General features: G+C 49.8%; 1 protein-coding gene and 1 long non-coding RNA gene across 2 annotated transcripts in view; one reads left to right on the plus strand and one right to left on the minus strand.

Moving 5' to 3' along the window:
- Window positions 1-3769: 3769 nt before the first annotated feature.
- The window catches only part of CDH26 (cadherin 26), a 50321-nt gene continuing 28994 nt past the window's right edge, over window positions 3770-25096 (minus strand). The window contains exons 9-17 of the mRNA XM_055304594.1: window positions 24195-24380; window positions 22685-22953; window positions 19328-19470; window positions 17806-18045; window positions 16234-16461; window positions 15550-15677; window positions 8688-8741; window positions 6169-6243; window positions 3770-3989 (exon numbers count right to left, since the gene is read on the minus strand). Of these exons, the coding sequence (XP_055160569.1) occupies window positions 3822-3989; window positions 6169-6243; window positions 8688-8741; window positions 15550-15677; window positions 16234-16461; window positions 17806-18045; window positions 19328-19470; window positions 22685-22953; window positions 24195-24380 (1491 nt within the window). The 3' untranslated portion in view covers window positions 3770-3821. The remainder of the gene's footprint in view (window positions 3990-6168; window positions 6244-8687; window positions 8742-15549; window positions 15678-16233; window positions 16462-17805; window positions 18046-19327; window positions 19471-22684; window positions 22954-24194; window positions 24381-25096) is intronic.
- Window positions 12110-15375, plus strand: LOC129495784 (uncharacterized). The gene is made up of 3 exons (XR_008661609.1): window positions 12110-12304; window positions 12424-13106; window positions 14662-15375. It is a non-coding gene; the product is annotated as an uncharacterized LOC129495784 (long non-coding RNA).

A 25096-nucleotide genomic window follows, 5' to 3' on the forward strand; every position in this document is an offset into this window, starting at 1 on the left:
CATTCCGGATGGCAGAAAATTCAAGATTCTTTTGTTGAAGAAGTCAGAGTAACAGATATTGGGGCAATTAGCAGTCTCTGCCAATGTGTCAGATTTCAGGGCCAGCGTCTCTCCTTCTCCCCAGCTCCAGAATCCTCTATCCTTGTCCTCCGGCCTCTGACACGCACATTTCCAAGGACACAACGACCAGACAAGGTGTGTCGTCTTCTGCCCACGCACCTTCCTTGAGGAGGGGGCTGTTGCTACGCCTGCTTCCCGGGGACGTAAAGTGAAGGTTCTCAGGCTAGTGCATCCCTTGGGCAAGGTTTAACTGAGAGAGCTTCTGTGTTCAGTAAATCATAAAAGTGAGCAAAACAAACACCTCCGATGAAAACCCCATAAAATCAATGAGATTGTTAATGCAAATGGGAGACCAAAATTGATGAAATGCAAAATAAGTATTTAACTTCCTGAACGGCAGCTATCTTTGGACTGCTAAGTAATTCAGAGGCTAATGTTCTTAATAAAATCACATTTTCCCTGAAAATATGTACTGTTTCTGTTTTATTGCTTTCTTCATTGCCATTAATAAGACTTGATTTAGTTCACGAATATATGTGAATTCCACTGTAGGCAACATTTTCACCAAAACCTCCTGAGGCTGACATTTATAACAGAAACTTTTTTTTTAAGATTTTATTTATTTATTCATGAGAGACACACACACACACAGAGAGAGAGAGAGAGGCAGAGACACTAGCAGAGGGAAAAGCAGGCTCCATGCAGAGAGCTTGACGGAAAACTTTTTTTTTTAAGATTTTATTTATTTATTTACTTATTTATTTATTTATTTGAGAGAGAGACAGATGTATCGAGGGAGCATGAGCAGGGAGGAGAGGGAGAAGCAGGCTCCCCAGTGAGCAGGGAGCCTGATGCGGGACTCAGTCCCAGGACCCCGAGATCACAACCTGAGCCAAAGGCTGACACTTCACTGATGGAGCCACGCAGGCGTCCCTCTAATGGAAAAAATTTTAAAGAATTGTACATAGACTTGAGAACGGACTTGTGGGGAGAGCATCAATGAATATTCCCTGTGGGTGTCCTTGGGAAAAGTAATGATATATAATATAGATCAACATCCTAGAGGGAAAGGCCATATGCCAGGTGTGTTCATAGCCATGCCAATGGGGCCATTTTCTCTCCTGGACATCATACCCCCAAAGCCTGAGATGAAAGGAAAATGGTCAAGATCTGGGGGAAAAGAAAAAATATATGTATACATATATATATGCTTCAAAATACACCAAGGGAATAGCAAAATTAAAATTAATAAATGTCTAATTATCTACAAAAAATGATACTTTGTTCTCCTTGTTAATCGTTAAATTCAGCATTCATGAATTTTTCATCAGTATTTTATTACTTTTGAAAACAATTAGTCGCAGAGCATCTCATAACGCAAGAATTCACAAATATGCACAACCGCCAAGATTTCATGACCAGTAGCAAACGAAACAAGCTGCCCGTAGCCAAAAGCAAACTTGTTTAAACCTTTCAAAATGTATGTGGCAACGTGTTTGTTTTTAACCCAGGGTCTGGATACAGCTCCGATTATTTGATGTGATATGGAGTGAAGAAAAGAAGAAGGAGGAGGAGGAGGAGGAGGAGGAGGAGGAGGAGGAGGAGGAGAGGCCGCCTTCAACAAGGAGTTGGCATGCTTTTTTCTGTAGGAGCCAGGAAGTAATTCTGTTTGGCTCTGTGGGCCGTGCGGCTCTGCTGTGACAGCACGAAAGCGGCCGTCGATGACACAGAGACGGTGGCAGGGCATAGCCGTGTGCCAATAAAACTTTATTCGCAAGAGCAGATGGAGGGCCGTGGTTCCCTGACCGTTGCCTCAGATCCAGGAAGGCCTAATGACCACCCACCCGCCCCTGTCAACAATTCGGTCTCAACACCTATAGTTTCCTAAAAAATTACTTTTATCCCAAATTACCCAGAAAATGGCCTGGACTGTCTGAATCATTGCAGCCGCGGGGCCGCTGGGGTACACAGGTCAGGCCGACGTCCCGCCGCTTTGGAGATGGTCTCTCTTCCTTGTCCGGTACCCAGTGAGGTGACCGCGCACAAACACTTGATGCTTCTCTAAACACCTGTGCAGCTCCTTCAGAAAGAACGGGAAGCCGTGATCCTGAGTCTGCTTAACCCACCTGATGTCACAGTCGCCGCCCCGACGGCGCACTCGTGCTTCTCCCGATTCGGCCCGGGGCGCAGCGAGAGGGCGCTCCCCGAGGATCACATCCATCTATTATACAAATATTTTTTTAGGACGTGGCCGTAGACTTTTAGATATCCACTGTGCTTACTAAAGCGTCCTGATGGCATTTACAATTTTGCTTAGCTGTTTACTAAGTGACTCAGACAAGCAAATTCTCTTGTTTTTATTGGTTTTTTTTACTATTACCATCGTTCTCACTATATCACTATGTGCTGCTGCTCGTGCGGCGCTCCTCCCGCAGCTTTCTTCTGGATCGGTTAAGATTAGATTTGCCCACAGGTAGTGGAAAATCCAAAAGAGCAGTGGCTTCAACAACACATGTTGAAACTTGCTGCACGTGAGTGGGTTCAGTGGGTTAAGCGTCTGCCTTAGGCTCAGGTCCTGGTGCAGGGTCCTGGGATCGAGTCCCACGTGGGGCCCCTGCCCTGCAGGAAGCCTGCTTCTCCCTCTACCTGCTGCTCCCCCTCTTTTTTCTCCCTCTCTTCCTCTCTCTCTAAAATAAAATAAAATAAATAAAATAATAAAATAAAATAAAATAAAATAATAAAATAAAATAAAATAAAATAAATAAATAAATAAAATGAAAAATAAATAAAATAAATGAATAAAAAAATTAAATTAAATAAATTAAATTAATAAACAAAATTAAATAAATAAATAAATAAACAAATAAATAAATAAAATAAAATAAAACCCTCTCTCATTTTGAGTCCAGAATAAGGTGGCCCAGGGATCAGACCCATGTGGCTTCATGGTGTCAGGAACCCGCACCCCTTTTGTCCTGTGCCATGCATCTTTCACTCAGACAAGAAGACAATTTATAAGGTGTATGTCCTGCTATTTGAATTTTTAAAAAGAATTTTAAAAGAATTCAATCTCCCCGCCCCCAGTGCACACACACTTAAACCAGCAGTAAGGGGATAATAATGCAAGCAACCTTGTGCCCATTCCTTTTTTTGCGGTGCGTACTGCTTTTAAAGGGTTACACGTAATCCTTTGTCTTATGATAACATATTTATTCAAAAAGTAAAAAGGTACCAACATTTATTTCTTGACAACTACTAAAAATACTGATCACAATTATTACAAAAGGCATTTCCCTGTTTATCTTCTTACACTGAAGCAGAATCATAATTACAGAAAGGCAAATATTCACAAAAAAAATCCATTTTCATTTTTCCACAGTATTACCGGTTGCTACCAAATTGCTGGGGAATCTATAAATTTCCATTTCATTTCCCCTCAGAGTGGGGCTGCTAATAGAAGGAATTACACAATTAAATGAGGATTTCTCTAAAAACTCTGACAAATCACATTTATTAAAAATAAAAATAATAATAATAATAATAATAATAATAAGCATGACCTGTCGTTTTGCTTTGGTTCCAAGACGTCTGCTCTGAAAATACCAGAGCGTTTAGTCCAGGCTCGTGGTTACCCCCGCGTGAGGGCGAGGAGTGACGTAAGGAGGAAGAGGAGGGTCGAGAAGAAGAAGGGCCTTGAGCAGTGATCGCCCTCCGTGCATTAGTCCACTTCTCCAAAATGTGCTTTTTCAGGAAGGAACACCTTACTTCGGGTATATTTCTTCCAGCAGCGCCGTCTCCGAAGCCCAGGGGTCAGGCTCCGAGCCGCCAAGAGAACTGAGGCTTTCTGCTCCCTCACCCTCGCCCTCCTCTGCGTAGACGCGAGGTGGGTCACAGCGGTCCCCTGCGAGTGCGTCCACACCACAGAGCTTCTGCAGGAGAAGAGGGCAAGAGAAGGTCAGTGCCAGGTCCGACTCCTCCAGGCTCCGCTGGAGGGACCCCTGGGTGCAGTGCTAGTGGCAGGCTGTCCCCTGTCCCCGGCTGTCCCAGAGGTCTCCCGGACTCGGAAATGGGGAGAGCGCCCCCCTGGGGGGCCATGGGGGTCCCGGGGTATGCGTCCCAGCTCCCTACCACCTGCGCCCCCCTCCCTGGGCTCGACACCGCGTCCGCGCCCTGGCACCTCCCCTCCTGCCACTCGCACCTGCCGCCACTTCCCCTGCAGTCGCCTCCACTGGGGGGACTCAGCCACCCTTGGGGGTCAAGCCCTGTCTTGCCAAGACTTTCCTAGCTTTGGCCTGAGAGACTCAGGAAACGTGTGTAGGGTAGATGCACCAGCTTAAAGGGCTTTCACCTGCTTCCCTTCAAACTCGCCAGGAGGGTGCCCTCTGACCCCGCACCTCGCACCAGCCCAGGTGTGGCTGGTTTGGGCCAGAACCTTCTAGGAAGCGAAGGGCACAGAGCACCAGGAGGCGGGAGGAGGGCAAATGCCCGAAGGAGGACAAGGAGGGGCCCCGAGGCCACCCACCCATGTCCCCGAGCTCCCAGCCAGCGGTCCCCTGCTTCCTTGGGCTCCGTGTGCCCGCCGGTGTATAGCGGCACCCACAGGAGGGACCCCACCTGCCTCTGCTCCCCCGGGAACGGTGGTGGCGGTGTGGCCGTCACTGCAGGGATTGGGACATGGGGAGCAGGGAAGCCTTGCCAGCTCACACGCGTGTGCACACAAGCCCGCACACGTGCTCCGGCCGCGGCCTTCCAAGCCCCCGCACATCCCTCCCCGCGGCCCAATGGGAATTAACGATGGGCCGGTGTGCGTGAGCGACACACAACCTGCTATGGAGTCTGTGCCGTGTACAGGCAGCTTCAAAAGTCCCGAGGCTGGGATCCCTGGGTGGCGCAGTGGTTTGGCGCCTGTCTTTGGCCCGGGGCGCGATCCTGGAGACCCAGGATCGAATCCCACGTCAGGCTCCCGGTGCATGGAACCTGCTTCTCCCTCTGCCTGTGTCTCTGCCTCTCTCTCTCTCTCTTTCTCTCTGTGACTGTCATAAATAAATAAAAAATTAAAAAAAAAAAAACAAAAAAAAAGAAAACTCCCGAGGCTGACGACAGAGCAGCGGCTGCCACACCCTGAGTCAGCGACCGTCAGGCCCCGTAAGATCAATGACTCATCATAAGCCCCCGCTACGCTAGAAGGCTCGCAGGAAAGACGCGGGCCTTGCATCTGTGTTTCCCCTCTGATAGCACCGAGCCCGGAGCTGCGGGCTTGCACCCAGCAAACCTTCCCGCCCGGCAGCCGCAGGAGGACGGGCCTTGGCCAGAGGGTGGGGACCCCCGTCCCTGTCCACACAGTCCACTTGGGGCAGCCGTGTGTGGACCCGGGTGCTGGGGACCATCACCATGTGCCGTGTCCGTGTGGCTACTTGATCCGACCGCACCCAGCATCACCCCTGGTGTGCACTGGGGGGGTCCCAGGGCCCCTTTACAGGAGGCTCGGGGTGGGGCGGTGTGCCTTCTCCACGTCGGTCAGAGATCGGGTGGTCCCTCAAGAAGAAGGGGTCCACCCTGGGCCCACCGTGCCCAGCCTCAGATCTGTGTCCTTGTAGCTCGACCCCCTTGGGCAACATCCCTGAGCACACGTTTCCTGCTCTGTCGTCCACGGATCGGGGACATGGACCTATTCTCACGGGGGCTGCACCAGCTCAGGATGGGCACCTCCCCTGCATCTTCCTGGTGAAGCGACTGGCAGCAGCCACGACTCTGCAGGACACATGGCCCCTTCCAGAAGGAGCCCGGACTGCCTGGCTTTGCTTTGCTACTTGCAGAAAGTGTCCGTGGCTTTGTCTGTCCTGCAGGGCTGGGGGGGACCAAGCCCCCCCGTGGCCTGGGCACCTCACGGAGGCCTGGAGCCCCGCGCTGGGGATTGACGGGGACCAGAGGGCACAGGTGGGGAGGCCCCGGCTCCTCCGGCCACGAGCACGCGGCCCCACTGGGTATGGTTTCTAAGGGCCTGGGGACAGGCCACACCAGGAGCATCAGGGAACAGTGTCCCAGGGCCTCAGAGGCAGGAGCAGAGCCCACAGCTGGCGCACGCGGGCCCAGGGCAGCCCAGCCCACCTGACTCAGGGTCTCCACCATCGTCCCCGCCCTCGCGTCCAGGCATCGTCTGGGCACCACGGTGTCCGGGGAAGCCTGCAAGGCAAACAAGCGGAATCCTCACACCCCTGAGGAGCCCCCTTCCGTCCCCCGCCCCAGTGACATCTGCGGCAGCTCGGAGGGGCCCCCTCCCGGGTGGGGGGCCGCCCCAGGGAGGAGGCCGGCCAAGGACACTGCGCACATGTGTCCTGTGTGTGTGTCGGGAGGCCGGGGAGTCCCGGCGGGTGTCAACGCCAGGCCTTTCAGTGCCGTGGCTTCTGGGGGTGAAGGGAGCCGGGAGGAAGCAGCCAGCAGGCCTTAGGACGCTGCACGAGCTCCACCCGGTAAGGGGCTGCTCCCGGGGCGCCTCCTCCCGCTGCTCCCTGCTGGGCGAGCCCTTCGCCCCTTCACTCGGCAAGTGTGTGCGCACCCGGGCCTGCGGGGACCAGCGAGGCTCGGGGCACGCGGTGAAGAAGCACCCACAGCATCCCGCGGGGGGGGGGGGGGCGCCCGGAAGCCCACGGATCGCACACGGAGTCGTGGAAGTCAGGGCGGCACCGGGCCGGGCCAGCCAGGCTCCGCGGGCACAAATGCAAGGTGGCCTCCAGGCTGGCGCAGGTACAGGGCCAGCACGCCGGGGGGAGCGCGACCAGCGTGACGGCCGGGGGGTGGAAGGGCGACCCTGCCTAGCCCGGGTCACGGAGGCCTCTCAGGAGGAGGAGGAGGAACAGAAGAAGGCAACGCAAGGGCCACAGGGGAGGAGGGTTTTCCAGGTGGCAGGGCCAGCAGACACCTGCGGCCTGGCAGGGGCACAGCGTGACCAGAGCCCAGAGTCAGAGGCCAGCAGAGGCCGGAGCAGCCCACAGGACCCTGATCCACAAGGCTGCAGACTTCATCCCAAGGTCACCAGGAAGCCTTTGGGAAGATTCAAATGGGACAGCACCACAATACGATTTGGGTTTTCAAACATGGAAGTGAAAAATAAATAAAACACAGAAGTGACTTCTGATCATCCCTGGGTACGGGGCACTTGTTATACCCCAAAGGACGTGTGAAAATGATGAAGTCTGGGGCCATTTCATGCACGAATACATAACTTCACAGGCCCATATATAGTATGAACTTACATGTTCATATATGATACACACACACATCTGTGCGCACATCTGTGTGGCCGCCGCATGACACCAAGTGACCTGCACTAAACAATAGCGAGCAAGTGTGGCCTCCACCTGCAGCACTGAGGACCTGCTGCTGCCCGGCCCCTGGCGCAGGGAGCTATGCTTGCAGACGCTATACTGCTATAGTCAGTTTGGCTCCTGCGGCCTCTCAGAGGGAGCTCCTAGGGGTGCACGTCCTTCCTGCCACCTGGGCCCTTCCCCAGATGCTCCCTGGTCACACGCTGGTCCTCCTCAGAAGGAGGACGTCCTTCTCTGCGGAGGCTCAGGGCCATTGCGCCTGGAGCCAGCTGCAGGCCCCCAGCGGGGACAACACATACCCCCGTACCCCCCGCCCCCCGCCCAACTACCAGCACAGCTTCCCCACCTCTTTGCACGGAGGCACTAGCTTCAGACCGTGTCCCCAGGGCCCCTGCGTCCTCAGAGACTCTCCAGTAGGAGCACTTGAATTTCATTTTAACTATTTGCAAACTATTTTAACATATTTAATGTTATTTTTATGATATAACAGAAAATAGTTGACATCTTGTGGAGTCCCCCCGAACATGTTAACAAAAGCAAAAACTTCATAATTTGCTTTTATGAAGCTTGAAAGAAGCTTTTCATCTCCTGTTTGCTTAATCAAAGGAAATCTTGATACTATGAATTGAGCTACATAAAAACATAATATTTGAAACTGCTCGTTGGTATAAATCCAAGTTTTCTTTCTATTTTAACAACCAATTTATATCAATGTGTGGCAATGAATTAGGTGCTAAGATAATGTGATTTTGCCAACTTCATCCACAACATCCACCTTCTATGTTTTTTTTGTGTCCAGCAGATCCACTGTTTCTACTGATTTCTTTGGTGTGTGTTATAAACGTCACTGGACGTTTATTCACTCAAAATGAATGCTGATAAGAAGCTACTCTTCTCTGCCTTACTTGTAACGGCATTCCTCCCAGGATCTCCTTTGAGCAGAAGAATGTGGCTGCTGAAAAGGTTTAGGAACAAAATGGACCAGAGGCCCCCTTAGCTCAAAACTTCCGTAAGCCTGTGAAGGAGACAGAAGGACATTTAGGCCTTGGCCAAGTTCTTAGCGACTGAGCAGCAAAAGGCATTTGCCAGCGACTAAAAACTGAAGGCATCCAAGTCTAGGTGTGTTATCTAATTCCTTCTAATTCATTTTTCCACACTCGTGCCTCCTTTTAGTTTATTTGGATGTTGGGCGTATTTTTTTCAAATTTCTAATTTTCAGGACTTTCCCTGGAGGTTAGCCCGGGAGCAGCCCGGGCTAGGTAAGGTAACCCTTTCCACAGTAATAGCTTCATCTGTACTTACGAGAGTAGAATATTTGCTTTTTACTCCTCTTGGCTCAAAAAGCATGCCGCAACCCTTGAATTTAAAAGGGTGAAATAATATAAATAAGTAAAACAAAAGTAACAAAGATGGAATGCTACTGATTTCGTCTAAATTACCCAAGGATGCATATATGTGACTAGAAAATCTTGCAATCATATTGCTTTCAATTTTTTTAAAAGATTTATTTATTTATTGATTTATTCATTTATTCATTTATTCATTTATTTATTTGTGAGAGACACACAGAGAGAGAGATGTAGAGGGATAAGCAGGCTCCATGCAGGGAGCCCGAAAGGGACTCGATCCCAGATGCCGGGATCACGACCTGAGCCAAAGGCAGCCACCCAACCACTGAGCCACCCAGACGTCCCTTGCTTTTGAATTTTACACTAAAGGTATAATAATTCTAGTTATAGCAGCATAACTATTCATAGCACAAATCCATGGGCGAGCTTTATGGCTGCCTTGTGGGGAAGGAGTATGAAAATAGGAGATTTTGAAGTCTCACCTTTGGTCCATGAAAGCCCAGTAAGGCCCACTTTGTGCCCTGGGCACGGCCTCAACATTTTTGAATGAGGTAACTTCCTCCCTAGGACCCAGAACCGGCTATGTAATTTGCAGGTCCCAGGGCAAAATTAAAAATGTAGGAGCACTTGTCCGAATATTAAGACTTTCAAGATGGTGACCAGAGAGCTTTAAACCAAGCACAGGGCCCTTCTGAGCACAGGGCCCCGTGTGACTGACCGACCAGTCCGTCCTTGCCCATGAAGCCAGCCCTGCCAAGGCCAGAGGGACACATTTGTGAATGCACGAGCCTTTTCAAGGGTGGGTTCGTTGCATCATCTTTGTGCAAAAAAAAGAATAGCACATTTTTATCTTCGCTCAAACGCAGCCTGAGGAAAGGTAATGAAATTATACAGATCTTAAATTCTTTTTTAGAAGCTTTCCATCACAAAAATTGTGGCTTTTTGAACCTTGAATATCTCTTTTAGTAATTGCCAAAAAAAAAAAACCCCTTTCCCTTTTTTTTGTTGAAATAATACCTACTTACAGTGGAGAAGTCCAAATAAGGTCTCTATTTGAGACCTGTGTTAAAAATGTTATGCCAAAGTCAGATTTCTGGTTTTGATGAAGTGTTGTGGTCATGTTATCCTTGGGGGGAGCTGTGTGAAGAGTACACAGGAACTCCCTGACCTATTTTTACAACTTATGAGCCAAATTATTTCAGCAAAATCATGTAATTTTATTTTTTTTAAGATTTTATTTTACTTTTTAAAGTAAGATCCAGGGACGCCTGGAGGGGTGGGGGGCTCAGTGGCTGAGTGTCTGCCTTCGGCTCAGGGTGTGATCCCAGGGTCCTGGAATCGAGTCTCGCATCGGGGCCCCCACAGGGAGCCTGCTTCTCCCTCTGCCTCTGTCTCTGCCTCTTTCTGTGTCTCATGAATAAATAAAGACTTAAAAAACTAGTCAGATCCATGCCCATCATGACCCTGAGATCCAGAGTCACATGCTCTACCAACTGAGCCAGCCAGGCACCCTGCTCCCAGGCACCAGGAGAAAAATCATTTTAAAAAGCAAAGCAATAGTTCTAGAATTTGTACACAGAGTATATGAAGACGTGATGTGGGAGGATGTCGGGGCTCAGTTGGCAGGAGGCCTGAAATCTGGTTGGGGCCAAAGCCAATCTTGTAATCCTGTAACCTTACAGATTATCTCGGGCACCCTTAGATGGACATGAGGAAAGGTATTTATTTGTGGGTGTTATAAAAAGAGCACTGGGTGTTATTCTGTATGTTGGCAAATTGAACACCAATAAAAAATAAATTCATCATAAAAAAAATAAAATAAAATAAAAAGCATCATATTTGATCAGGACTCTCAGATAATGACTCTTAACCAACAGTAACCTTAGCTAAATGGGAAGGTTTTCATTGACTGCATTCGTTCTCCGAGTACCACAGAATCTTCTAGAAGACCCACCTCTCAAGGGAACCAACTGCCAATCACTAGGGGGCTTACCGCAGGCAGGGAACTTCCGTAATACACTGGAGTCCTCGTGATAAAGTATCCTTGGTCCAGCGCCCTCGCCGCCGGACGTAGCGTGCCACACGGATTCTAGGGGGAAATGCTGATTTACTCGGAAGATAATGCGTGTGTGTCCTTCCACGCCCTTCCCTTGCCCTGCACTCGCATACACACAGAAGCTGGCCTTACGACGAGGAGAGGGGGAACGGGAGGGGAAGAGGAAAGGTGGAGAGATGCGAGAGAAGATTCTGGAAAGGCTGCATGTGGCCGGCCGAGACTCTGGGTGGGGACCCCAACATTCTACCCGTAACATCAAGTACATGAGCACAGAAGACCTCGCCAGTGACGCAGACAAATGAAACTGCCTAGATTTAGGGATGAGGCTGTCGGCAATTTCTGCTTTGGGTCTCTATTATTTTATTAGGTCCTTCAATAACGAAACAAAACTTCAAAGAGAATAAAGTAGGCAATGGATCTTAACAATGGTTAAAGACAGTCCATGCTTTGCACCAGATTTTAAAATACCAGGTTGCCCAATAAATCATGTGATGACTTAACTTAGGGGAGGTGTGTGAATGGCAGGCAGCCCAGTGAACCAGTCACCGTCGGTGCAGTGACTTTCTGCGGGCCACCGTGAAGGGAACCCGCAGACACATGGAGAAATAGGAGCCAGGGACCCCTCGGCCTCCTCCCCTGTAGATGAAGAAATGTGATCACCCTCCCCCAGGGGTTCAGGTGAAGTGTCCGTGAGTTTGTGCTTGCCGGGTGCACCCCCTGGGGCGTGGGCAGGGAATCCGAGCTGGGTTTGTGCTTAGGGGGAGCCATGCGTCTGGCCTCTGGAAGCTAACAGACCAGTCAGGGAGGAGGTGCCCACCGCCGGCCCAGCCCACACGGCATCGGTGTGCGGGACAGGAAAGAGCGCCCCCCCCCCCGGGAGCATGGATGGGTGGACGGAATGCCCGCTGGACTCACCCCTGCTCGCCCCCAGCCAGGCACCTGCTCAATAATTTATGACAGCCCTGAATTAACTCGCTTTTTCCCAAGTGGGATCGCCTACGGTGTAGAGAAGGGAGGTTTAACCAGTTTGGGAGCGTGAGCTTAAATGATGTTGAATTGCATGGTGAGAAAATCATTTCCCTTCCGACTCCTCATCCCACTCCTGATGGTGTGGGGCGGGGGGTGTCTCCGTCTGGGGCCAGCATGGCTCTCCTAGCCCTGCCTTCCTCAGACACCCTATGCCTTTGGCAGGGGCGTTCTCTACCCAGAGTGAGTACAGGCTCCATTTCTATTATGTCTATTCTCCACTTCTCTGCTCCTCATACCAGTAAAACTGGTTTTTGTTTGTTTGTTCGTTTGTTTGTTTGAAATATAGAATGTCCTGTTTAAATAAAGGTACTTTATTTGGACATAAGTCCATCTAGACAAAGAAATATGGTCCAAAGTACACAAGCATAAGTGGCATGTGCATGCGGCAAAAGGTCTTGAAGGTGGCACTGGCCAGGCTGAAGTCTGGGCACTGGGCCCTGATGCTGCTGACTTGCTAGGGTGCATGGAGTCACGGGGCTTAGCAGGTGAGGCTGGGCGCAGGGAGGCGTGGTGCGGGCTGGCACAAGGACCTGGGGGGTGTGGGGGGGTGTTCCCTGCCACAGGGGCCCACCACAAAGCCACGTCTCTGTCTAAACCCAAGCAGCAGAGAGGCCACGCTTACCTGAGCACCCAGCTGGGCACCAGCCTCGGCTGCGTTGAGCAACAGGACTGACACCTGATCCGGCCTTCCCTGTGGGACACATGGAAAGAAGTATGACGGGGTTGAAATTACAGACGGCAGACATGAAAGCGGAGGGCAAGGAATGACATCCCCGCCATGTATCGACGCCAACCCCAAAACCTCCAGGCCCCGGAAAATACACCCATCCCGTAAATCCAGAGGACTCCTTTGGAATTACTGGCCGGGAGGTGGAGTTTCTCGTTGTTCTGTGTCTCGTGGAAGTGATGGTAAAAAAAAGAAAGTCTCCTGTTTCAACGGGGTCTCAGAACCTAAGGCCCTGCTCTTCCAGGGCTGGTGGCGATGCTCTCGCAGTCCCCAGGGTTGGGAGGTGCTGTGTGCACGGTCTCGTTCATCTCTCAGTCAACACCTGTCCACTGAGGGCCCAAATGTTGCTGGGGCTGGATTTCTCTTCCCGGGCGCAGGGGCATCTACGCGATCTTGCAGGTCATCTTGATCAGCGGGTGTCCGATGCCCGAACACGACAGGGTGGTGGAATCAGCAGCGGCATCTTGGATGAAGCGAGTCCTCCCAAGACCACGGAGTGTCCCTGGATGTGCGTATGTGCGTGGAAGTGTCATGTCAGATGGACGGCCAAGGAGGAGTGTGTAAGCCTTGAAATGGCCTCACTTGCCAATAGTTCCAAAGACGTAATTAGCAATTACTGTTAATAATAGTAATATCGGGGACGCCTGAGTGGCTCAGTGGTTGAGCATCTGCCTTCGGCTCAGGGCATGATCCTGGGGACCCAGGATCGAGTCCCACATCAGGCTCCCTGCATGGAGCCTGCATCTCCCTCTGCCTGTGTCTCTGCCTCTCTCTCTCTCTCTCTCTCTCTCTCTCTATCTCTATCTCTATCTCTATCTCTATCTCTATCTCTATCTCTCTGTGTGTGTCTCTCATGAATAAATAAATAAAATCTTTAAAAAAATAATAGTAATATCGGCAGCCACTTGCACTGCATGCAGGCCAATGCCCTGGCCTACGCTAAAGACTTCACATGTTATTTGATTAAATTGTCCAGTAAACCTGAGAGGGAACATGGCTAACGTCTCTTTATATATGAAAGCCAAGGATTAAGTAGCTTCTGTGTCTGATGAGCCACAGTTTTGGAATCCAAACCCAGATTTGCTGGATCCTGGGCCTCAGAACCCTGAAGATACAAGGGTAGAAGTGGGGACATGTCCTGAGCTGTGACTAGAAGACATGGGGAAAACATCTTGGGCCAAGAAGGGGACAGTGAAGTCGTCCCCTTGTCCTGGATGGGCCCCTCTCCTCCGTCTTGCAGCCGGCCCTGGACTGGTGCCATCCTGCCACCAGATCCCCCCAGCCTGCCTGCCCCAGCTCCGCCGTGACCAAGCTTCCCCCCCACACACTCTGCTTCTCTAGCTGCTTCCTCCTCAAGAGACAACCACAGAGCCACTGGCCAACATGAATGCCACCGGGCACCATCCGCACCTCTTCCACCGTGGCTATGCCCACAGACAGTGCCTGGGGAGGCAACGTCCCCACTGGTGTCCTCCAAGCCCGGCTGCCTCAGCCCTGACCCCGCCGGGAGCCTGAGCTCAGCCCCTAGGTGCATTTTCCTGGGTGACTGAGCAGCCGAGCAGAGTGGAGCCGCCCAAGGCCAGGGATCGGTCGGCCCCACGGAGCACTGCTGTTGGTCAGGATGGTTTCCTGCTCAGAATCACACGAACTAATCAAAACAGCACAGTGGGGGGATTTTTCTGGGGGGTTCAGCTCTCTGGAGAGTTAGGTCTGTACCTCCTGCCTTCTGGGTCCCACAGCAGGAAGGGCCCAAAGAGCTCTGCATGGGCACAAGGGCACACACACCCGTACCATTGCCCGGGGCTGTCCCTTCCTCCTCCTGTCATGCCAGAAGGAAAAGAAATGTGAGAAGAACCCAAGGGGTCTTCGTCGACCCTGCTTGTCCCACCACAATCACTTTTTAGCATAGCTCCCTATTTACTCCAGCATGATGCCAAAGTTGCTTGGATTGTCTTTTCTCAAAAGCATCTCACTTGGTACAACATGTCTCGTCCTTCTGGAGAAAATCGTGGGTGGAGATCTAAGCCAACAGTCGGGGGGGGGGCGACCCAGACCCCCTTGTGCAGGACAGACGGTGCTCCCTTTGGACAGATTTCTGTGGCTTTCTGTTTCTAGATCCAGCACCCTTAGTTCCAGGTGAAGAGCTCCCAGGGCCTTCATCACGTTGCCGGGCTAACCCCAGCCCCGGCTGCCGGGAGGACACACGGCAAGGTCGGAGTCGGCTGCAGCAGGTTTGAAAATCCATCAGTTGCCTGCTGATTACCTGGTGCCTGAGGGGGCGGGGGAGATGCTTCACGGGCACGTCGGCTCTGATCCACAGCCCATCGGTAAGGCTGATTTTTATCGTCCCTGGCTCACAGGTGAGGATGCGGGGTTGAATGACATGCTCAGTGAGGTGGAGCTGGGGAGACGCAGAGCCCGGGTCTTGGCCCTGCCAGGCCAGTGAGCTCTGTGCCCAGCCCCAGCCGGGCAAGGCTAGAGGGACAGGTTATGCCTCACCACTACCCCAGGTGTTTCGATAGCAAGCCTGACACGCTTTCCATCCATGGGGAGCCCACCTGGTGAACACCACCCCCCTCTAAGCGAGGCTTCCCCACCCCAGCACTGCAGGGCGCTTTGGCCCAGCCCCTCCTTTGTGGTGGGGCCATCCTGTGCACGGTAGGCGGTCAGCAGCTACCCTGGCCTCTCCGCACCCACTGGAAGCCAAAAGCATGTCTCCCTCCCTGGCAATTGTCTCCAGGCATTGCCAAATGTCCCCCGGGGCAGGGGGTGGAAGGCAAAACTGCCCCTAGTTGAGAATTCCTGACTTAAAACAATAATTCGATGTAGTTGAGCTAGACAGTGTTTACAGGATAATCTTTTTCCCATTTGCTACTCAAATGTGAGTGAATGTAAAGAAATGATGGCGGGGGGGCGGGTGCGGGGGGGGCTCCATGAATGGAAAAATATGCCCGTGGGTGACGACTTCACTGTTAGGAAACACGAAGCATTAGTCTCCACTACCTGGGTTGAAATGGCTTTGCTCTCGTCGTTATATGGGATCAGGGTCTGCTGGCCTTCCTCACACACGACAGGGCGTCTGGGCTTGGCTTCAGACACAAAATAGCATCGCAGCAGGAACAGCAGAGTGGCTGCAAGGAGACAGAGCAGGGGATTGAGTTGGACAGCCCGTCTTCATCAGAGTCTCAACAGGATCTTGTTCTGATAACTGGTAACTCAGCCATGAATGGACATGGTCAAACTGTGTCTCGGTCGTCTCTGTAGCTATAGAATCAGCACGGCTCGGGCACACGTAGGTGCTAGATAACTTTTGGTTATGTCGATTAATACCCTGTGACCAATAATATTGTATGGTTTAATTGAAAATCTAGCCTTCTTATTTGTGTCTTCCAAGCCCAGGAGCCTAGATACCTGCTCACGGTTGCTCCTAGCGCTCCTGCGAACCACAGCACTCATCTATGGGGTCGTTGCTATAAACTGCTGCCTACTGAATAGGAGAAGCTGCTTTCACCCAACAGGCAGCATCTCTGACCAGGTTGGGAATGAGTGATCTGAGCCTGGGGTCATCCTCAAGGCATCCCCCTGATTCCTGCCATCTTCTGCTCCCCGCCACAGAGGACTCTACACCGCTGGCTGGCGGCCTGGGGAGGGGAGCCGCATTGCCAGGACAGCCTGCAGGCTACCAACCTGCCAGGATCATGAACGCTGCACAGGGAGGGACCAGGGCACCCACGAGGAGCCCAGGTCCTGCGACCGCGACCAATGGCTCGGCACACGTGACTCCACCGAGACAGGCACAGATCCTCACGTAGACAATCTGCTTCTGGGAAAGGCCCTGTTTGTCTCCGATGAAAAGTGGCACTGAGTAATTACCCGGAGGGAGGCTTCTCGACATTAAAAGTTCAACTGACCGACCTGCGAAGGAAACAGGCGTTGCGTGATTGTCTTGCTCATTTGCTCATCGACTCAACAGGTGTTTACTAAGTCCCTCCCATGTGCCACGGCTCTGTACAAAAGTTAGCCAACTCTGAAGGCAGAGGAGATAGTCTCCAAGGCCACCCTCATGTCTGCCTGACACCAGCTGCAGGTCCAGGTTCTCAAGACCATGTTCAAGGTTGAAAATCCTCTAGAAGGACCCACAGAACTCACTGAAGGGTGTATACTCATTGTTATGGTTCGTCAAGCAATAGGGTATGGATTAAAATCAGCCAAGGGAAGACACACATAGGGCAGAGTCCAGAGAAGCACCCAGTGCAGGGCTCCCAGGCCTCCCATGGAGTCAGGACAGTATCTCTTCCCGCATCAGTAGGTGACGATATGCTTGGAGTGCTGACAGGCAGGGAAGCTCCCCTGAGCCTTGCCCCCAGGATCTTTCTCAAGACTCGGTCATGTTGACCTGGTTGGCCACCCAATGGCTGACCTTGGTCCCCAGCACTGCCAGAGATCAACAGAGGCCCACATGACCCAAAGTCTGCACCCTAAATCAAGTCCCTATCTGATTGGCATGAGACCTGAGGTAAACAAAGACACTCCTTTCAGGAAAGACATCCCAAGGGCCTAGAGATCACTTCCCAGAAGCCAAGGGCAAAGGCCAAAAAGCTCTTCGGGGAGCGAAGTTCAACGGTTTACTACACACTCTGGGCCTGGAAACTGTAAACATGAGCTCATAGTTTCATCTAAAAAAAACGTGCTATATTCTACGGATGCAGATAGAAGCTCAGTGGAGAATGTTGGCAGGGGATGCAGTGGCTTCTCCCAGTAAGAGCACCCCCATCTTCCTTCAGGAGAGCCCACAGCTCCTGGGCAATCAGCTCATGCAGACCAGGAGATGCAACACCCAGACCCCAACAAGGCCCTTCATGGGCTCAGAACCAGCCAATCAGCACATCTGCCCTCCCAACTCCCACTTGCAATAATCAGTGGGGCCCCTGACCCAGGCTGCACCGTGATACAAATCTTCTTGCCAGGTGCTAGGTTGAGTCCTGGGGACCCCCAGCAGCCACCCTGCCACCCTGGAGGAGAGCCCCCCTGAAAATGAAGGAGCCCAGGGAAGAGCAAAGGCACAGTGTGCACATCCTCCAGGGAGGCCCCTTGAGCTGCTAGACCCAGCTCTGCTAGGACACAGGCTTTGCTGGCATCTTTCTCAGTTACGAAAGCCAGTAAGATCCTTTTTTTTTTTTTTTTTTTTTTTTTTTTTTTGGCCTGGGTCAGAGTCAGGTTATTTTCCATCCTTTGTCCCAGGCCAAGACAAATACTCACCCTGGTTTTTCCCCAATTTCCATGCGTCTCCATCACTTCCCCACGAATTGTCCAATTCAAATGTAAAGGGGTCTGCGTAGGGCTCCAGGTCACTGTCCTCTGCCCGGAGGAGGAGGCTCTGGTTTGCTGCAGACTCACAGAGCTCCAGGAATCGAGAATGGGGATGCAGAGTGGGGGCGTTGTCGTTGACGTCCGACAGGAAAAGCATCAGGGTCCCTGTCCCTGTCTTTGGGGGGAGGCCTGGAAGTGGGGGTGTTCCGGGAAGGGTTGCTTGTTAAGTAAAGAGCCTGCTCGATGCATGCAAACCCCTGGACAATGAGCATTCCTCTAGGTGCTTGCTCTGTTTTCCTGCTTTTCTGAAAATTCAGAATATCGGGACACCTGGGTGGCTCAGTGGTTACACGTCTGCCTTCGGCTCAGGGCATGATCCCAGGGTCCTGGGATCAAGTCCCATGTCAGGCTCCCCGCAGGGAGCCTGCTTCTCCTTCTGCCTGTGTCTCAGCCTTACTCTCTGTGTGCCTCTCATGAATAAATAAAATCTTTTTTTTTAAGAGGAAAAAGAAAATTCAGAATATCTGGGAAAGGTAGGTTAACAAAACCCTTGCCACCTCAATCATCTGTAGAACAGGGGAGAATATGGAATCATTCGTTTTTCCCAGCATGAATCATGTCAGGTGTAAATAAGGGAGTGGGACAGGAGTGACACAGGTGTGACATGGTGATAGAAACGCCCTGCCTCTTGGCTGTGTCCACATCGGTACTCTGGTTGTCACCTTGCATCACAGTCTCACAAAGGGGACCCTGGCAGTGGGTACTGTGGAGCTCACTACGTTGTTTCTTCTGGTCCCCGGAAGATGGACCCCCCATCCTTGCTCTCTCCCCACTTAGGACTGATTAGGAACACAGGTGTAACATCTTCCTAACTGACCTCCTGCTAGTTCATCACACCGATGGGACATACACCTACATTTCCCTTAAAACCTGGGCTTCGACTCACAGATTTCCTTGAACGCAATTCTTAAAGTTATTTGAGAGTTGTTATTTATTCCACTTTGTGTTTTGGCAGGTTTCAAAGTCCAACCTCAGGAGATCACAGAAAAGCACCGTAACGTGCTCAGAGCACTGCCTGCCCTGGTTTATGACAAGTTTGCCCTGCGCGGTCACATTTACCCGAGCTGATAAGCCATTCCAAGTTCAGGGAAACCATGCTAAATATTTATCACACACCACCAGCTTTGAGGAAGAGCTAAAGAGTTGCTTTATGGACAGACTTTGGGTCTGATGGCAGCTTCCCCAGAGGCCTAATCGTCTCTTCTGAGTGAGTCCCACCCCTCCTCCCATGTCCCTGGTCTGCCATTTCAAAAATTTTTGTGAAAAAATAGTTGCCAGTTAGGATGCATAGTGCAAAAAAGGTCTATTTTATATGTTTTTCCCAGTTGCACTGAAAGAGTCTCACTGGTATGATTTTCCCCCAGGAAGCAAGGAAACACACTTCCCGCCCCAGTTTTGGGTGAACACTTACCGTCGTCAACAGCATGTGCGATGATCGTGTAAAAGCTGTCATTTACATAAGGGGATTCTCGGTCAATTTGCTGCCTGGTGGTAACTGTCCCCGAGAGTTCATCTACGGTGACCCAATTTGCCGGATCATAAGCCAGTTTATATCTTGTAGGAGGAAACACATGCAATTTTTAGAATTAAAAAGTCACATCGAAAGGCAAATCAAAATATGTCATAAGCAGACACAGGTCCTATCACAAGTAATATGGAAAACCAGACGTGGAATCACACAGAATTTGTTTTTTGTGACTGGCATATTTCACTTAGCATAATGTCTGCAGGTTGATCCACGTTGCAGCATATTGAAGAACATCCTTGCTTTTTTTTTTTTTAAGGCCGAATAACATTCTGCTGCACGTATACACCACATTTTGCTTCTCCGCTCCTCCTTCAATGGACACTTGGGTTGCTTTGGCATTTTAGCTATCATGAATAATGCAGCTTTGAACGAGGGCGTACAAATATCTCTCTGAGATCCTGCTTTCAATTCTTTGGGTATCTACCCAGCAGGGAAACTATGGATCATATGGTGTTCCACTTCGAATTTTCTTTGAGGAACCACCATACTGTTTTGCACACCAGCTGCACCAACTTATATTCCCACCAACCACGCACAAAGGTTCCCATCTCTCCCTTGCCAACACTTGTTTTCTGGTTTTTTGATAGTTGCCATCCTTATGGGTAGGAGGTGTAGTTTTGATCTGCATTTCCCTGATGATTAGTGATGTTGCGGGTCCTTCATGTGCCGATTGGCCATTTGTATAACTTTTCTGGAGAAATGTCTCTTCAAGTCCTGTATCCACTTTTAGATCAGATTGTTTGTGTTTTTCTGATCCTGAATCTTAGGGGTTCTCTATATATTCTGGAATTAATTCCTAATCAGATATAGGACTTACAAATATTTTCTCCCATCCTGTGAGTCACCTTTGTGCTCTGTGAATAACAGTGTGTTCTCATGCACAAAATGTTTTGATTTTCATGAGGTCCAATTTGGCTATTTTTTCCTTTGTTATCCGTGTCTTTGGTGTCACATCTAAGAGCTCATTGCCAAATCCAGCGTCACGATGCTTTTGTCCTATGCTTTCTTCTGAGATTTGTTGTCTTTGTTCTTACGTTTAGGTCCTGACCCATTCTGAGTTAATTTTGGGGTATGGTGTCAGCTGACCTGTCTGCACATTTGGATCTTCAAGTGAGTCTCTGGTAGAGGGCGTCCAATTGGACCATGTGTTTTATTCTTTCTGCCAGTCTCTGCCTTTTGCTTGAAGAGTTTAATCCATTTACACGTGAAGTAATTCTGACAGTAAGTCTTTCCTCACCTTTCTCATTGCTTGTTAGGTTTTCTGTCTCCTTATTGGCATTTCCATTTTGTTCGCACACCGTTTCGGGGCTTCCTCCACAACCTTCTTTAGGTCTTTGAACATTGTGAAGACCATTTTTTGAAAGCCTTCTTCCAACGATCTGCCATCAGGTATTTCTCAGGGACAATTTCTGTTGACCTATTGTTTTCTCTTTGAATGGGCCTTGCTTTCTTATTTCCTTGTGCACCTTGTGAATTTTTTTTCTTGAACACGAAGCATTTCGATCTAACTGCATGGGAACTCTGGAGAGGAAATTCTCTCCCTTCTCAGGGCTTTCTATTTCTCCTTATTGTTTTTGTTTATTTTATTTTTGCTCTGTGTGAAATGTCCTAGTCTTTAACATCTGGCTCTCGAAATAGAAAAAAGCCAACAACAAAGTTGGGGAAATGAAGGCACCTGCCCATCCAATTACCTGAAGCCACTTTAGCTGGTAGGGGAAGGGGTCTGCAGCCCCAGGGGAGTGGGGGCAAAGCCGATGTCTGCCTTCCTATTTGTCTGCACCCCTGGGAGTGAAAGCAGCAATCAATGAGCAGAGCACAGATCTCTGATATTTGGGGGACAGAGGTTTTTTTGTTTTGTTTTGTTTTGTTTTGCTTCTGTATGTTTAGCCATTCCAGGAACAGGTATAGAGCTGCCCACCACTGCTAGGGGTAGGGATGGGGTGCTACTATTGTGCAGAGAGCTATAATTAACCCAAATTAACTGTAGTTGAGCATCCAAGCCTTTCTCTGGGAGCTGCAAGCCTTAAACAGAATCCATAGTTTCAAAATAGGTGCATGAGACAGACTCTTCCAGGGCAATTGTTCTGGTGAGGAGACAGATTCCTGGAGCTTCCCACTCTGCCACCTTCCTAGGGATCGTGGAACTTTATTTCGAAAAGCAAAACACCGAGCAACCCAAGTGTACACCCACAGGTGAATGGATGAGCACAATGTGGTCTGTGCAGATAGTGGAATACGGATGAAACTGGAGGATGTTGTGGTCGGCAAAATAAGCCAATCACAGAAAGACAAATACTGTATGATTCCACTTCTATGAAGTACCTAGATAGTCAAATTCACCGAGACAGGAAATAGTGGGGTGGTTGCCAGTGTCTCGGGGGAAAGGAACTGGGAGGGGGGGGAGGTTCTTGTTTCATGAGGACAGAGTTTCAGTTTTATAAGATTGAAAAGTTCTGGAGATGGATCGTGCGGACAGTTGCCCAACAATGTGAATCTACTTAATGCCATTTAATGCCACTGTCACTTAAAAATGGTTAAAACGATAGTGAAAGGGAATAGAAGGGAAGGGAGAAGAAATGGGTAGGAAATATCAGAAAGGGAGACAGAACATGAAGACTCCTAACTCTGGGAAACGAACTAGGGGTGGTGGAAGGGGAGGAGGGCAGGGGGTGGGTGTGAATGGGTGACGGGCACTGAGGAAGGCACTTGACGGGATGAGCACTGGGTGTTATTCTGTATGTTGGCAAATTGAAAACCAATAAATAAATTTATTATTAAAAAAAAGACAGTAACAGAAAAAAAAATGGTTAAAATGGCAAACTTCCTGCTAGATATATTCTACCACGATTTAAAAAAATAAATAGTAAATAAAAACCACTTCTGTCGCCCAGAAGCCAGAGGGCTGTGGGTTTATAACCCTCTCTCTTTTGGTAAAAAGAGAGATAGAAACCCATAACAAATTATTTTAATACAAGAAAAACGGTATAAAAGCGAAGTGTGCTAAATGCAAGGGAAAATGAGCAAGCACACTCCCCCTGGTGCATCCAAGAAAGCTGTAGAAGGACAAAAGCATGGAACGTGGGCCCGCAGGCCTTCTCCTGGTGGCTTCTGGCATTTTCATAACCGAGCTGGAGTCCACCTCAGCAGCCCGCCAAGGGGCAGGTGTCCAACAGGCAGGCCCGCGGGTCCATGTCTGGTTCTGTTTAAACAACACCCCCTGCCCGGCACCTCCCTTCTCACCTTATCCGGCCATTGGCTCCGTCTGGATCTGTCGCATTGAAAGCTCCCAGCTGAGTTCCGGGCCTGGCACCGTCGGCCTCACTGACCACAAAGCTCCGAGGGTGAAAGGCTGGCGGGTCATTGGTGTCCATCACCTGCACACTCACGGTGGCCCTGGTCCCTGCCCCCCGGGGCCCACGGAGCTGGCCCCCCTCACAGGGGAAGAGCGGCTCCTCATTGTCCACGGCGATGACAAGGCTTTGCACGGGGTGAGTTTCATAATCCAAGGGCTGCGAGTCCCAGAGAGAGGATTTCGTGAGCACCTGCGGCTCCTCTGGCCGGAGAACGCTCAGCGCGTGATCACGCACCCAGAGCTTGTGGCTTTTGCACTTCATTTATTATTTACTCTGTCTTTGGTAATGATCAAAAGACAGTTGCCAGCCCATTTTCAAATCATTTATGGAGTTCTGTTTCTTTTTTTTCCCCCCTCCCTCCCAGTTGAAAAGAGCTACCATCCATCAGAGAGTAATGAAAAATGCAACAAAACCCATAACTTAATGAAACATTAATGTGGCAGCTCTGCTGCAAAAAAAAAAAAAAAAAAAAAACCAAGGGAGCTTAAGGAAATACAGAAATTAATGATCATAGTTACTCAGGGTGCAAAGTGGTCAGTGACTTAAAAGGATTGAAAAGCTAAGGAATATTTGAGATATTCAATCCCAGGCCTGCGGCGAGTACCCCAGAGCCTTGCTGTTCACAGTGTGGTTGGGGCCCGTGGCCATCACCGGCGGTCTGTTCCTCTGATGGGCAGGAGCTCAGGGCCCCACCCCAGACCTACCAACCCAGGCCTGTCTTTGAACCTGACCCCCGGGTGACCTGCCTGCGCTGAGAAAGGGTTCGGTCACTCCAGGGTCTGGCCTGAGAGCAATTAAGACTAAAAACAATGGAGTCAGACTGCCTCAGTCAGAACCCCTCCTCCAGCTGTGTGACTTCATGACAATGACCCAACATCTCTGGGCTTTGGTTCCTTATTAGTAAAAGGAGAAAATAATACTTTTCTGCAGGGCCAGCTCTTCATTAGGCATAGCCAGCGAAGTGTCAGGCGCCCACGATGCTTTTAGGGGTCCGTGCACACATTCTAATGTCTTTAAAACTCAGAAGGAAAAAAAAATGAACTCTCAGAGAAAATATCTTAAAGTTTTTTATCACATCAGAAAAAAATGAACATTTTAGGGCCTATATAAATCTATTTTGTCTCAAACAAAAAATAAATGTTGAAGAACTTAGCACCATTTCAAAAATAACTTTTAGTAGTGATATTATTTTGGTGGGAGGAGCCACGAAGGCAAAAGGGCCAAGGGCCACAGCAGCTGGGGTCATGACACTGCCTGCCCTCTTCGCTGGGCACCCCTGGGACACACAATACGCCACACCTCACATGGTTGGTGCACAGTGGGCATCAGGATTCTTGCAGAAAGGGGTCCCAACACCTGTAGCCACCCAGCAGGTGCACATTCCCTGATGGCTTTACCTTGATCACACTTAAAATCCCTTCATTGGTCTCCGGGTCAGTCAAGATGTGAAAATGTCCCTCTTCATTGCCACTCAGTATGTTAAATTTTACTCTCCAGGCTGACGTAAATGGCAAATCACCATCGTGGACCAGAAGACGCAACACACCCTCGCTTGTGCGGCCTTCAGAAATCTGAATCCTATACTGGAAGAAGCAACCATCATGTCCACATCATGCAGATAAAGATGCACCATTGAAAAAGAAAGCAAGAAGGAAAATGTAAGTCCTTAGCACAGGAACGTGCACATGTTATCTCTCTTGCTATAAAACTTGACCTCAAGCGAGCGGAAGCCAGGGTGCCTGGCTCAGCACCCTGCTGTGACTTGTGTCTACAGCTGCATACCTTTGAAAATCCAACTCAATGCACTATTTTTCTAAGAATCTTTAAAATAATAATGCACATCCCAGTTTATGCTCCTAAAATAAAAAAACTAGCTCTTCTCCTAAAATAGAACTCTTATGATGACTTAGATTAAAACAATCATTTTTCTAACACATTTTTCTAACTTTGGCTTATTACTCAAAGTTTTGATAACAAGATAATTTCTCTTTGCGGAGTACATGAAGACAGAGCTTATTTTCCCCACCCTTACTCTTAAGAACAGAGCATTTTGCTAAGCCAGAGAAGATTTTCAAAACAATATTCAAACACAATAAATATTATGTTAGTTATCCTGTACTGTTTGGTGAGGTGTTTTCATTTGAAAAAATTTCAGCTTTTCTCCATACAATTTTTTTAAGATTTTTTTTTTAATGTAGGTTCCATGCCCAATGTGAGGCTTGAACTCATGACCCTGAGATCAAGACCTGAGCTGAGATTATGAGTCAGATGCTTAGCCAACTGAGCCACCCAGGCACCC

Source organism: Nyctereutes procyonoides, unplaced genomic scaffold (assembly GCF_905146905.1).
Source record: "Nyctereutes procyonoides isolate TBG_1078 unplaced genomic scaffold, NYPRO_anot_genome, whole genome shotgun sequence".
NCBI classification, from domain to species: Eukaryota; Metazoa; Chordata; class Mammalia; order Carnivora; family Canidae; genus Nyctereutes; species Nyctereutes procyonoides.